The following is a 15853-nucleotide window of genomic DNA, read 5'->3' on the forward strand; positions in this document are numbered from 1 at the left end:
GTTAGAATTCTTGAACTTGATAACTGCACTTAAGGTGATTACATAAATGAGTATTTGTTTTTAGGAAATGTACATGACAGTAATAAGTGTTTAAGAGCTTGATGCATACAGCCTGCACTCAAGTGTTCAGGAAATGTATTGATAAATGGACAATGGACAAACAGACAAACACAAATATAGAACAAAAAGGCAAATGTGGAAAAATGCTAAAATTGGTGGATCTGTGTATTTGGGGGTGGGGGTATACTGGCATTCTCTATATGGGGTTTGTATTATTTTTGTAACTGTTCTGTTTGAAAGTATTTCAAGATAAAAAATTTAAAAAAAAATTACACTGCAGAATGCCAAAATTAAAGGCTATAAATATACATGCTAAGAAAGTATGGCTATGAATCTTACTTAAAAAGGTTATATATTGAAAATCTTCAGTCATGAGTCTACCTTATCAGCTTTCAGCTTTCTAAGAAAAGACGGATTGTCATATCCTTTTGCTTGTCTTGCCTCTTGCAAATGGTTGATCATCCACACATTTTTTCTCTGCTTTGCCAAATCAAGTGCTGATTCTCCCTGGTAATATAAGTAGAAGAAAATCACATTAAAAACAAAAGAAAAAGCAGAATATTTTAGTTATTAGCTCTTAAAGCACTTCCATAAAAATAAAATTTAGATTGCACTATTAGCTCATTGAAATTACTGTTTTGACATTGGACAAAGTTTAATTCCTAAGAGCCTAAATCATTATATGTTACTTAATATCCTTTCCCATTCAAAAGAGAATCAGAAAATTTATTTTACTTATTTTATTCTGTGGATTCTATTTTTTGCTTGCATTTTTAATTACATTTGAGAGCAAATCAAAAAGTAGGTATTTTCATACTTGCTGGATCACAGGCTATTACTAACTAAGCTTATCCTCAGTGATTTCAAACTCCTTAAGGATTTCACGAGGAATAGTTACTTCTACAAAACATCCATCTATAACACTAAATTACCAGAAGTCTGTCAGTTTAATTTCAGTCATGACAAGAGTCTTAAGAAGAGAATAGGGAAGAAAAAGAAAAGTCAACAATATAGTCCTTTGACTGCTGGATTGGCATTCTTGACCTATCTCAAATTGATACACTCATCCAGAAATTTCCAAAGAGAACAAAGGCAGTGACAGAAAATAGTGAAGCTCAAGTTATAGACTTACAACTCCCTTATTAGCCCAAGAAAAAGAATGCCAGGGAGTGTAAATGAATAGGACTAAAATGTATTAAAGGAAGTAAGAAATAAGTGTCACCAATTCTAGATCGATGTTTCTTTTTTGCCTTTATTAACTGAAAATCTTATCTTTCCTTTTGTAAGTTAGCTGGACACCTACATTTCTAATAACGTTCTCCACTATTTATTCACTTCTTTAAACTGAAAAGTGAAATTAAAAATGTTGTTTGCCAATTTTTCAGAAGTACATATACAAATCTTCAAAATTGCTTTAAAAGCTATTGAAACTGTATTTTAAAAACTGGGTGGAAAAAAAGGAATAAAGACTCTTGGGGTGCTTACTGAGGGATATTTACTTATGAACACTTGAGTACAGTTCATCTTAGAAAACACTAAAACAATAAAAGTAAACAAACAACAAAAAGCACACCACCAGCAACAACTATAACAAAATAATAACAACAAAAGCCCAATCAACCCTTTAATTAAAAGAAAAAGGATATTTAATAGGAAATGGGCTAATCTAGATAAGTCTTCTACAAATAGAGATATTTACTTTAAAATATCTCCTTACCTATTCCAAAATTCCAAAACCTAAGTTGTCAGAACCAGCTAAATAATCCAAACTAGAAAGATTACCTGAATAAAAGCAATCCCTTTGGGTAACAACTCCCAGAGAATATCCTGCAGTTGCCTCGGTCCAGCTGAGCATCCCTTCCACTAGAGGCCCATGTGACACCTAAGGATTGCCTAGATAAAAAGATTGAGGGAGCTTTAAGAAATCTTTCAACTACTCCTCTAGTCATCTGACTATTTTTGTATAGTTCTTTTATTCAGCTGGTAAAATAAACAAACAAAAAATTTAAAGAATTATGCTAAAACCAGGTTCTGAATCAAGTCTATATTTGGTCACTCCATGTACCAGTGAAAATAATAAATAACAACAGCCAACAAAAAGAATCTACATGGAGTATTTACAGACTATGTAACTGGTAATAAAATAAATTCTTCAAGGGTTTTGGTCAGATAAACATGGCTAGGGTAGAAGATCACTTGAAGTTTTGCCTATATGAAGTTAAATTTCACTGTCAAAGCTAAGTTCTTCTTGGAGACCATCTAGGTCAGGCACTTAAGAGGTAACGGAAACTATTTTCTGAAAAGTTTCTTACCTCATTTTAAGAAACCATATAAGAGCCCTTTTAATATACTAATCAAGGTTTAGTAATTTTACATTCTGTTCAAGCTAAAAATTATGTTTTTGATAATTTTAGAAAGACAAGATTATAAATCCTTGGGCAGCACTCCTGGAAATTAATTGTGGCCCCAAACTTAATTCATCTAACTTTACCTGTATACCCAAAAACTTATGTTAGCAGGGAAATTAATTTTTAGAAATTAAAAAATATAACACTACCATAAAAATGGATTAAATAGGCCATGATTTTTTGTTTTTTTTTTAATATTCCAAAACCCATTTTCCCCCCTTACTGTTACTTAAAAAAAGATTTGGCATTATTCTATATAATTATTATCTAGGTCAGTGATTCTTGAATTCTTTTGAGTCAAATCTGATGAAAGTCACTAACCTGTTCACCCAGAAAAGAGCTGATAAATGCAACATTTTTTAAAACAATTTTAGGGGTCCATGGACACGCTTCCACCAAAGTCTACTGGTGGACCCCAAATTAAAAACTTCTTGCCTAGAGTATATGGCCAGTCCTGTTTCTTCTCAGGATCTAAATAGCCATCTTAAAGCTAACTATCATTTACTGTGAATTTTCTCCAAAATAGGCTCTATATTATTTTGGTAACTCTTTTGTTTATAAAACAAAGGAATCGAATTCCTTACCAGAACAACTAATTTATAAGGGTAAATCTCTAGTTAATAAAAAAAGACAGATTTCTAAGAAACTTAGGCTTAACATTATTTAGAAAATTATTATTTTAGAAGAAATAGAATCAACTCATAGATATATAACTATTACTACAAAGTATAATTTTTCATATTCTTTGAAGAATGTAACTTTCACTAGCTATGTGAAGCCATATCCAGATTAGCAGGCTACATTCTACTGTGCTACAATACGTAATTATCAGCAAAAATATCTGTCCTAGGACTTAAAATGAAAAAAGGAAAAACACACAGATTTAAATGAACTGCCAAATTCCTGGAGAAAGAATCTATTTTGTTTTAATCAATTTTTCCCTTGGAGAATTTGTAGCAATTTAAGTGTATTTAATTTCTTGGTATTCTACATAGCTAATCACCTCAAATTAAATATGACCAAAATGGAACCAATTTCTATCAATTTCCCTCACCCCGGAAGTATTCTTCCTTCAGTTCTTACAACTTCAGTATGTGCTTTCACAAGCCACTTAATTATTCAAACCAAAAACTAAGTCATCAATCATGTTTTTCTCTTTCACCCTCCATATCTCATCTACCTTTTCATTTCTACTCTAACAAATCTCCAAATCCATTCAGTTTTCTCCATCTCTACTCCTACTCTTCAAGCCCAAGCCACCATCATCACTTGACTAATTTACTGAAAAAGCCCGCTATCTGTATCTTCCATTTTTTAAATTCTTCAATGTATTACCCAGACAGCAATAAAAGTAATCTTTCAAAAATATTTAAAACAAAAAGCAGCCTACATAAATCCTTCCAACTGCTTACAGGATCTGGTGCCTGTCTCTCGATGACTTCATCCCCTTGCTCACTTATTTCTGTACATCAGATATGGCAAGCTCATTTCTGCCTAGGGCTTTGCATGTGAGTTCCTCCATATGGCAAGTTTTTCCCCTAGATCCCTTTACAAAACTAATCTCTTCTCATCAAGCAAGTCTCAAAGCAAATGCCATTTTCTCAGAGCAGCATTCCCAAATCACTCTCAACTGTCATGGTCCCTACTCCACAGCACTCATTCTTCTATTACATTTGCGTGTGTGTGTGTGTGTGTGTGTGTGTGTGTGTGTGTGTGTGTGTTTCCTATTTACTTATTGTCTACTTCCTCAATAGAATGTAAGTTCTAACAGAATAGGCACCTTATTAGTCTTGAGCATTGTGACTTCCCAGCACTGAACAAATACTTGTTGAATGAATGAATAAATGGTTTTCATTAGAAGATTACTAGATTTAGGCATATTAGAAATCGCAGATTCTAGTAGAATATGCATCTGATACTTATTTCATCCTTTTAATTACATAGAAAAGAGCATTTTAAAACAAAAACCTACTTTTTCATCAGTGTGGATGAAAACATTTTTTCCCCCTAAAAGTGCAAATGTTCCCCGAGCAATTCAAGCAACTTTTTAGACTATATTTTCCTTAAAAATAATGTTAGAAAATCACTCCAGAAGCTACCAGAGAATTAAATTTGAAGCAATTTTTTTTTGGTCAATAGCCAAACTTGATCCTATGTGTTAGATAAAATCACAACATCAACAAAAAAAAAATGACTAGGAAAAAAAAATTTAAACAAATGTTCTACAGGCAAAATAATTAGCTTGATTATTCAATATTGTAGACTCAGTAGGTATAAGAACATGAACTGTATTAGTTTAAGGAAGCTACATTTCAGTTTAATCTGGCTTGGTCTCAAATAACTCAAATGCATAAACATACAAAACAATAAAAAATGCAAGGTTCACCTTCCTGGGGGAGGGTGCAGGAAGAGGGAGTTATTACTCAATGGGTATAGGGTTTCTGTTTGAGGTGACGAAAAAGTTGGTGCAATGGATATCTGTGATAGTAGCACAATATTGTGAATGTATTTAATACAACAGAATTGTATGCTTGCAAGTGGTAAAATGGGCAATTTTGAGTTGTACATATGTTACTATAAAAAAAACGACTTTAAAAAAATTATAAGATTCAAAACCATTTAAATCATTCCAAGTAGCTCTACTCTTACCTTTACCTTTCTGCTGAAATTCATTATAGATTATTTCTTTAACTAACACTAATTAAAAGTTTATGCAATGGTTAATGAGGAGCACAGATTTTCATTACTTATTTGCAAAAATGCTAAACTTGCAAACCATACCTCAAATACCTGAGGATCATGATTGAGGAAAAATTATCTAAAGTTTTATATGGAATAAAGGGATGTTTTTAAAAGCTCTAAATATGTACACTACTAGTTCCAAATTCCAGGACATTGTAATCATCTTGTCCTAATTCTTTGGCTTTATTGTAATTTTAATACTGTATACTGATTATAGCTCTTGGCAGAATGGAGACTACTTGCCTTACTGAAATTGATTCTATTTTTTCAACACTAAAGATCTTGAAATGTATTCCTGGGGCATGATCACTTTAAGAATTATCTCTAGTAGCAAAGAGAAGAAAAATAGTACTCCAAAGTAGTTCAGATAATAAAATAAGAGGTAAACTCACTAATTGTTTTCTTCTGAAGATACTGTTAGTCAAAATCCTCCCTCTTTATCCTATACTTCAGGCCATTCGGGTTAGCCTAATTTACTAATCCCAGTTTTATGAACTTTTCAAAGCATCCTACTTAGAAACTTTTGGAAAAGCAAAAATTTCTCTTTACATTTTCTGAAGTGGACACATAGGTATATTAGCAGAATTAAAGAAAATACACAAATCTTATTCAGTCAGTCAACAAATACTTATTGAGTGCCTATAATATGTCAGGCACTATGGTATGCTGACTTCTTTCCCTATGTTTAGTGACAAATATTGGACCATTCTGATCACTTTGGATAGGAACAAGAAGACTTGAAACATAAAAAAAAAAAAATACAGGTTTATCAATTTCTTATAGTTTTCAATATTAGGTATGTAGCTTTAATTAAAATAAATATTTGTGACTGGACTTGTTTCTAACAATTGGTTATAATCTTAAATTATCCTCCAATAATTAGTCTAAGCTACTTCATTTCAGTAGTTTAATTTTATCTTCTAAAAGTAACAAAATACAGAAAGAAAAAACTCATTGAAACATAAGAGATGCCCTGATCCAGCAGGTGATAACCTACTTTTTGATTGGCCATATCAGATTAGTATGTGGCTTGATATTTATATTCTTCATATTTAATTAGCACACATCCCTTAGAAGAAACTTAAGAAACATGACTCATAAAATACTATGGATTGTAGCCAAAATTAAAGAACATTTTTCAATGGGCACAAAGTTATTTATGAATGCATATTATGAAAAGATGATGTTTAAAAATTAGAAGCCATTTCACAGAAAGAGTCTTTTGAAACTATTGCTAAAAGACATGGTAGATCCTGACAGACTCTTTTTGCATGTCTTCTTAGAGCATCTATACAAAATCTGAAATGGTCAAAATCCAAATGTTAACTGTGCTTTGTTCTTTGATCATCTTGTATACTTTTCCTGGATTAGCCCAATATAAGGGGAGGAAGGTGTTCTCCTATAACAGCATAAAGGTGCTTGTCAAATTTAAAGGTCTTGACCTTTAAAACAATAAGACAATAAAAACATCAAGTCAAAGAATTACTAAAATTTATTATGCATAATGCAGTTTAATTACAAATAAATTCAGTTATGATTCTCTGTAATGATCATCTTGAAGAAAAGAGAAAAACTACTCCCTTCATCTATAAAAGCACAGATTAAATAATTTAATATCCAATGACCAGTTAGAATTCACTTATGAAAAGGCCACCAAAACTTGAAAATTACTTCAATACTGCAAGATGAAAGTAAATAATCTAGCCTTTCAAAAGAAATTCTTGCATGGAAGCAAAGGGTTAAACTTAAATAAGAAGTTTCTTCCAACTCTGAGAGTCTATGAAAAATCTGTTTAGTTGAGGAATCTATATCTTAGTAGCCACATTTCCCATAATCATATAGGATATTTTTACCTTGATATTCTGGGCATCAACATTAGCTCCAGCTTCCAGAAGAAGACTAATGACTGTGGTATTCCCTGCTAGTACTGCCCAATGCAGAGCAGTATTTTTGTGATATTTGTCACCAAGGTTAACTGAAACATTGAATGTTAAAAGCAATCTAGTTGGATCCACACTGAAAAGGAAAAAAAACAAACAAACAACAACAACAACCCTAATTTCAATTACAGAAATCATACAGGCACTAAACTGTTTGTGGCTGCATTCACATTCCATCTTTGAACACTTCTACCTTAACCTACTCAACCACTTTATAATTAATAATGAGACAATATTTTAAGATGACATATTGAGTATGTGCAATAACATATGATGTGATATAGATCTAATGGACAGCATACTTCATGCTAACTGACCTTTTCTATTTTTGATCTAGGGATCAATGTCATTAGTATCTATATGATTAAACCATTTTAAAAATTTTTGCTTAAATCTGGCTTATTCCAAAAATGATTTCAGACTTATTTCAGATTAATACATTACACTTTAATAAAAAAATAATGTGAAAAAATGAATTACTTTTTTAAAAGCAGATAACCTCTTCTTCCAATTCTTAGAAATAATTAAAAGAGAAAGAGAGGACATTACAATTACCAAGGCTGAGATAAGCACAGAGACACCAAAATATCTGAAGGGGTAATTTATTTTATATATTATGTACATAATAAAAATTGTAAATATTAGTAAGTATAATATTAACTACTTTTTCTTGTCAATTGTATTATGTTGCATTATGCATTTAGGTCTGAAAATGATGTGAATAAGTATTTTGTAATGGTTACATACCTATGTGTTCTATAAGCTGCCCACATTAAAGGTGTCATTCCATTCTGATCCATCATATCTACATCCTGATAGAGTAAAAAGAAAAAAGACATGTATAAGTTCTTAACAAAATTTCCTTAGAAAAATCTAATTTACACATTATAAGAATACTCAATCTAGGGCGAATAATTAAAATAGTCTTTCTTCACTTTAAAATACAATTATTTATTGTCACTAAATCTTTTAATTTATTTACATATATTACATATATTTAAGATGTTTTAATTGGTCTTTCAATGTTTTACACTAAAAGATCATAACTTATTCTAGTCTTTCAGCCACGAAGGATAGAGTAAGTGATCAAGGCCTCTGAAAAACTTATTTAGACTACTTCATAATAGAAAGGCATAATATAACCCCGTTTATTCCTAGGCATTTTTTTTTTCTTTTTCCTAGGCATTTTTAAACAAAGAATTAAAAGATCTGTCTTTTTTAATAAAAAAGTTTGCTTATTTTATCAAGTTATAAATGCCTATTTTTTAGAGTTGAATAGTTCCCCAACTCCCTCCCCATCATTTGCCCCTCCTCAGAGGTGACTATTTTTATCTTTCTTAGCTCATTATTTTGATATTTTCTTCCATCCCTGTAAATAAGATGTTTATGTATTTACAGCTCTTGATTTTTCAGTTTTAGACATTATCTTCTGAGACTCTCCACTATGAAAGATTAGAATTTCTATTTCCTTTCTCTGCCTCATCATAAATATGCACCTTTCTGTCCTTTCTTCCTCTCAAAAGATCTACTGTAATTGTGGTTATATAAATATTTATATTTACTTACTATGAATATTTATGAATCCTATTCCTTGTCAAATCATGAAGCAAACTGATTACTTTTCCTCTCCTACCCAACTTTTTGCTTTCCTTGGAACTGTCTTTTTGCTCTTTTGCTTAGTTTTTTTTTTTTTTAATATATATACATATGTTTTTTATCGAGATTGTTCAAATACCATACAACTATCCAGAGAGCCAAAGTGTACAATCAATTGCCCATAGTACCATCATACAGCTGTGCATCCAACAATACTTTTTTTCAGTTTTTAGAACATTTTCATTACTCCAGAAAAGAAATAAACAGAAAAAAAGGAAACTCAAATCCTCCCATACCCCTAACCATGCCCCCCCTCCATTATTGATTCATAGTTTTGGTATAGTACATTTGTTACTGTTGATGAAAGAATGTTAAAACACTATTAACTGTAGTATATAGTTTGCAACAGGTATATAGTTTTTCCCTGTATGCCTCTCTATTAAAATTCTAGTTACAGTGTCATACATTTGTTCCAGTTCGTGAGAGAGATTTCTAATATTTGTATAGTTAATCACGGACATTGTCCACCACAAGATCCACTGTTTCACACATTCCCATCTTTTAACCTACAACTTTCCTTCTGGTGACACGTGACTCTGAGTGTACCCTTTCCACCACCTTCACACACCTTTCAGCACTGTTAGTTATTCTCACAGCATGCTACCATCACCCTTGTCCATTTCAAATGTTTAAGTTCATCCCAGTTGAACATAATAAGCAACCACTCCCCATTCTTTAGCCTCATTCTATATCCTGGTAACTTATTATTTCATGTCTATGAGTTTACAGATTATAGTTAGTTCATATCAGTGAGACCCTGCAACATTTGCCTTTATGTGTTTGTCTTATTTCACTCCATATAGTGTCCTCAAGGTTTCTTTATCAACCCATTTCTTTTAAGATGGTTTTGTTCACACACCATACATTCCGTCCTAATTAAACAGTCACTGGTTCCCTGTATAGTCACATATTTATGTATTCAGCACCATCGCCACTATCTATATAAGGACATCTCCATTTCTTCCACAAAGGAGAAAGAGTCAAAGAAGGCAGAGAGACAAAAGAAAAAGAGAAAAGAGAGAGAGAGAGAGAAAAAAAAATAAAACTTGACAGCTAGAAAGCAACAAAAGGAAAGACAGCATTAACCTAAAGTAGAATCAAGAGCCAGACAACATCACCAATGCCAGGAGTCCCATATCCTTCCCCTATTCCCCACACCCCCCATATGCATTTAGCTTTTGTATATTGCCTTTGTTATATTCAAGGAAGCATAATACAATGTTTCCGTAAATTATAGTCTCTAGTTTCCATTGATTGTATTTTCCCCCCAATCCCATCCTATTTTTAACACCTTGCAATGTTGACATTCATTTGTTCTACCTCATGTAAAAACATATTTGTACCTTCTATTACAATTGTTGAGCATCCTAGGTTTCCCTGAGATACACAGTCCCAATTTTTATCCTTTGTTTTTTGTTCTGGTGTCCCACATGGTCCCAACCCTCCTTTTTCAACCATACTCACAATCATCTTTGTTCAGTGTACGTACATTGCTGTGCTACTATCTCACAAAACTGTTTTCCAAACCTCTCACTCCTGTCTTTTCCTTTCTGTCTGCAGCGCTTCCTTTAGTGTTTCCTGTAGAGCAGCTATCTTGTTCACAAACTCTGTCATTGTCTGTCAGAGAATATTTTAAGCTCTCCCTCATATGTGAAGGATAGTTTTGCCAGATATAGGATTCTAGGTGGTGGTTTTTCTCTTTCAGTATCTTAAATATATCACACCACTTCCTGCTTGCCTCCATGGTTTCTATTGAGAAATCCGCACACAGTCTCATCAAGCTTCCTTTGCATGTGATGGATCGCTTTTCTCTTGCTGCTTTCAGGATTCTCTCTTTATCTTTGACGTTTGATAATCTGATTATTAAGTGTCTTGGCATAGTGCTATTCAGATCTATTCTGTTTGGGGTATGCTACGCTTCTTGGATCCATAATTTTATGCCTTTCATAAAAGAGGGAAATTTTCATTGATTATTTCTATTATTGCTTCTGTCCTTTATCCCTTCTCTTCTCCTTCTGGGACACCAATGACACGTACATTCTTGCTTTTCGTTTTGTCCTTAAGTTCCCGGAGACGTTGCTTGTATTTTTCCATTCTTTCCTCTATCTGTTCTTTTGTGTGTAGGCTTTCAGGTGCCTTCTTTTCCATTTCCTGAGTGTTTTCTTCTGCCTCTTGAAATCTGCTGTTGTATGTCTCCATTGTGTCTTTCATCTCTTGTGTTGTGCCTTTCATTTCCATAGATTCTGCCAGTTGGTTTTTCGAACTTTCCATTTCTACCTTATGTACGCCCAATGTTTTCATTATATGGCTCATCTCTTTCGCCATATCTTCCCTAAACCTTTAGAGTTGACTTATTATTAGTTGTTTAAATTCCCGTATCTCAGTTGAAGTGTAAGTCTGTTCCTCTGACTGGGCCATAACTTCATTTTTCTTAGTGTAGGTTGTAGTTTTCTGTTGTCTAGGCATGGTTTCCTTGGTTACCCCAATCAGGTTTTCAGAAGGGGCTCAGGTCCGAAAGGAAGAAATATTCATTATCCTGTTTCCCTGAGGGTGTGTCTTAGAAAACTGATACATGCTGTGATGCCTCAGGTCACTGTGCTTCTGCCCAGCAGGTAGCACCTGTCAGCCTGTAGCTCCCGACTGATGTAAGGAGGTGTGGCCCGTGGCTGTTTTCCCCCAGGCTCTGGGGTCTGGTTCTGAATGGAAGGCGGTAGTAGAACTTGGCCCCACCCCTTTCCTCTTAGGGAAGATAACCCTCCTACGGAGAGGTCATTAGCATTTGAATAGACTGTGCCTGTGCTATCTCCACCCTTGTCTGGGTCAGAGCACTGGGAAATGAAAATGGCCAAGGCTTTCTCCACTGAGCTGAGACAGGGACAGAAAGCCCCCTTCAGGGCCAGTCTGCAGCCACCCTCCAGCTCTCCAAGGTCAGTCGTCACCAAAAGCCTCTGTCTGCTGTTGGGGATTCGTAGCTCACAGCAAGCAGTCCATGCTTGTTAATTAAAATCCCAGTTGGAGCTCAGCCGAGCTATATTCGCTTACTGGGAGAGAGCTTCTCTCTAGCACCACGAGGCTTTGCAGCTTGGGCTGTGGGGGGAGGGGGCTCCTGGCTTGGATCTGCAGTTTCTACTTACAGATTTTATGCTGCTATCTTGGGCATTCCTCCCAATTCAGGTTGGTGTATGATGAGTGGATGGTCACGTTTGTCCCCCCGCAGTTATTCTGGATTATTTACTAGTTGTTCCTGGTTGTTTATTAGTTGTCAGGGGAACTAACTAACTTCCACTCCTCTATGCCACCATCATAGATCCTCTCCTCTTTTGCTTAGTTTTTTAGCAAATCAGAAACACCACCTATTCAAGTTCCAAACTCCCTTAGTTATTGAAATCACCTTTCAAGACATTCTGATGTACCAGGGATTCTATCAGTTTCATTTCCCTGAAATCATGTCTTCTAACTTGCCCCAATCCGGAATGGTTATCCTCTATGCCTGTGGTATCTGTCTCATTAACTACATCAGGAATTTTTTTAGGATGGAAATCATATTAAATTCATTTTTGTATTCCCAGTGCCCAGAAGAGCAGAGTATCAAAAATCATTTATTAAATGAAAAGTTATGTTTATCTATCTATTCTTCCAGGCTTGGGAAAGGCATAGGCTTTGAAATGAGACAGGATTAGTTTTCAGTTCCTTGCTCTACCTTTTAATGCTATCAGACTGGGGGCAGAACTATTTTACTTCTCTTAGTCTCTACAAATGGCCTCATAATATACATGTGATGATTAAACGAAACAGTGTGTGTAAAGCACCAAGTCCACAGCCCCTGGAATGTAATGAGACATTCAATAAACACTAAGTTTCTTTTCTTCCCTTCCTCATCTCTCAGTCTTGGATTACGTTAAACCAGCAGTTCTAATCCAAGTTGTGTTGTCTTACTTACCAATCAGTAGAGAGAAGCGGACAGAGATACAGTGAGTACACTGTAAAGCACTGCATGTCTCTACATAGCAGTTCAATATGAGCCACTATTACTAATGAGAATATGTCTCAAATGTGTACATTACTCAAGTATATTGACAAGGCAGAGGAACAGGAAAAACAAGCAAATAAAAAAAAAACAAAAAACACTGAGAACCACTACATTAAAGAATTAGAACATATTCTAGAATGTTCATATATTAGTTTGAGTCCCTCACCATGAATTCTGAGTTGTAACCCTTATTCATTACAAATTCATTCATGGATTTAACTTTCATCATGTTGTTGGAAACTTGTTCCATAACCCCACTCAATATTTCCAATACACACGTTGATCATTTTTTTAATTAAATAATCATGTACTTAAAAGAAGTCTTTGAAGAAATGACATTCCCTTATTTCTTATATGAGAGCTAAGTACTGTAACTTATTTTACTTCCTTCACTGTCCTCGTTTCAAGAAAGTTCAGAACAATATTTGATATGCAATTAAAGCAAGCAGATAAATTCTTATGTTTAAGTTTCTTCTTTTTTCTTAGTGGTCTTTTCATATCCTTTTAAAAAAGTGGTAGTGTTAAAAAAGTTCAATAAATAAAATGAAAATATACAATTATGCCATGTCTCTAGAGTACTAAAAGAAAAATGAAACTCAATCTCTTCTCTTTTTGGGTTGGCATTTAAAACTTGGTACTTCTCTTCCAAGTTCAGCCTTGAGGTATAAGTGTTCTCTACTAGGAAGAATAAAGCTTGGATCAAAAGCTTATGGGAATTCCAAGAACAAAAGAGCTCCACAACTTAGCATTTCCATGTTTTCTCTTGGAAATCATCCTAAAGAACTGTAGTGAACACTGAAAATACGTAACAGTATTACCAAAATAAAACAATTGTAAAGAATAAAATGACAAAACTGAATGGAAATGCTACATGTCCTAACAACGTAAAATTGATACAAATAGTTTGGAAGAAATGGAAAAAGGTGAAAAGAAAGTATGCTAAGTACCTCATTTGTAATAGCTATGAGTCAAAGGATATTATTTAAAGCTGAACACCAAGTAATAGGAACATAGGCATGTTTATTAGAACAAAGTTAACACTAAGAAAAACAATATTCTTGACTAATATCAGATAGTGAAAGACAGGGAAGGGAAAAAGGAAATGAAATTATGCTAATTTAATACTGCTTCTAATTAGGAATTGATAGGAACTAATAAAATTTGAGCAGACCTCTGATTGAAAGAAAGAGTTGTATGACTATCTGAGAAAAGAAAGAAAGAAGAAGAAAGCAGAAGACAGCTAAACACAAAGACAATAGCATGCCTGACTTGGTCAAGGAACAGCAAAAAGACTGGTACAGTTAAAGCAAAGTCATTGAGAGGGAGGTGACAGCAGATGAGCTTAGAGGTTCACCTGTATCTACTACGAGGGGCTACACTACACAGTGCTCTATAGGCCAGACTTTGGACTCCATTTAAAGTATAATACAATACACACTGAAGGAGTATTGGAGTGTACATGCAGAAAAGTCTGGAAAATACATACTAAATTGCTAAAGGAAGTTATCTTAGGAGTTGGGGAGAGAGGTGGAATATCATTTTCTAAGTCATATCATTCTGTTAGTTTTGAATGCTTTACAAACAAGCATTACTGCTGTACAGAAGGCACTGTGGCAGGTAGAAATTCCTGCCTTTTGAGAGTTTTATAACCTAGTTACTATACCAGAGTTAAAAAAGATGACTGAAATCACCAAAACTACAAAAAGTTAACAAAAAGACCATGAAGACATGAACATACCACTTTTCTTTCCCAGTTAATAACTGACATTTGTAGTTTACACATAGTATTAATTTACAAAATTTACAATGTAAATTTATATCTGCAATAGCAAAGGCCACTAAAGACACTGTCATGTTACCATTTACTGCTTCATTTGATTTCACAAAATAATACCAAATAGTTTGGTTATTCCTTGTCATGGTTATAATTTTTTTACATTTTTTACAGTGAGCCACTCTTTTATATGCAAACTATATTCTCATGAAGGAACTACCCTCAGTTTTCCTCTCACTTCACACATTGTTTGTCTTAGAATTTAAATATATACTGATCCAACCATCCACTAACATTACAAAACTGCACCTTGACTAGGTCCTTTTATATTAAGAACCTAGAAAAAGATCAACTTTATCCCAAGGTATGTAGAAGAAAGGAATGAATAAAAAGCAGGTATCAATGAAACACAAAAACAAATTAAAAAAAAAAAAGAAAAAACAAAACAAAAAATTAGTTCTTTGAAAAAATTAAAATTAGCAAAACTGATCAAGTAAAAGAAAAACATAAATCACCAAACAGGAATCAAAGAGGGAATATCCCTACAGATCCTACAGATATGGACAGGATAATAAGGGACTATTACAAAAACTTTTATGCCAATAATTCCCATAATTTAGGTGAAACAAACCCCTTGGAAAACAACAGAATTGACACAGGAAGAAATAGACAATCCGAACATTGTCATTAAAGAAACTGAATTCATTACTAAAATGAACTGATTTTGAGTTACTAAAAATCTTCCTAAAAAGAAAACTCCAAGCCCAATGCTTCAATGTTCAAATCTATCAAACCTCTAAGAAAGTTTTCCTACCCACACTCTTAAAATTCCCCTCTATCACAAGTTAGTCCTTGATAAAATTTACATAATTTAGAATAGGGGTCTGTAAACTTTCTATAAAGGGACAAATAAATATTTTAGGCTTTGTGGGCCACATGGTTTCTGTTGCAACTCTCCTATTGTAGCATGAAAGCAGTCATAGATAATTGTAAATAAACAGACATGGTCGTATTCCAATAAAACTTTATTTACAAACACTATGCTGGACTTAGCTCTCAGGTCATACTACTTTGCAACTCCTGGTCTAGAAGAAAACCATAGCAGAACAAGGATAATGTCCTGTGGTAGTTGGTCTCCAAAGATACCCCCCAATGTAACTCGCTTTCTGGTATTTACACTCTTGAGTTGTCCCTTTCCATGTTGAGTATGGGCTGGCCCCGTTACTTGCTTTCACTGATAGAA

General features: G+C 33.8%; 1 protein-coding gene across 1 annotated transcript in view; it reads right to left on the reverse strand.

The window, feature by feature from the left end:
- Window positions 1–15853, reverse strand: part of ZDHHC17 (zinc finger DHHC-type palmitoyltransferase 17) — a 155709-nt gene that overhangs the window by 46629 nt on the left and 93227 nt on the right. The window contains exons 6-8 of the mRNA XM_037845771.1: window positions 7898–7962; window positions 7064–7226; window positions 442–567 (exon numbers count right to left, since the gene is read on the reverse strand). Of these exons, the coding sequence (XP_037701699.1) occupies window positions 442–567; window positions 7064–7226; window positions 7898–7962 (354 nt within the window). The remainder of the gene's footprint in view (window positions 1–441; window positions 568–7063; window positions 7227–7897; window positions 7963–15853) is intronic.

The sequence above is a fragment of the Choloepus didactylus genome, chromosome 8 (genome assembly GCF_015220235.1).
Source record: "Choloepus didactylus isolate mChoDid1 chromosome 8, mChoDid1.pri, whole genome shotgun sequence".
In the NCBI taxonomy this organism is placed as follows: Eukaryota; Metazoa; Chordata; class Mammalia; order Pilosa; family Megalonychidae; genus Choloepus; species Choloepus didactylus.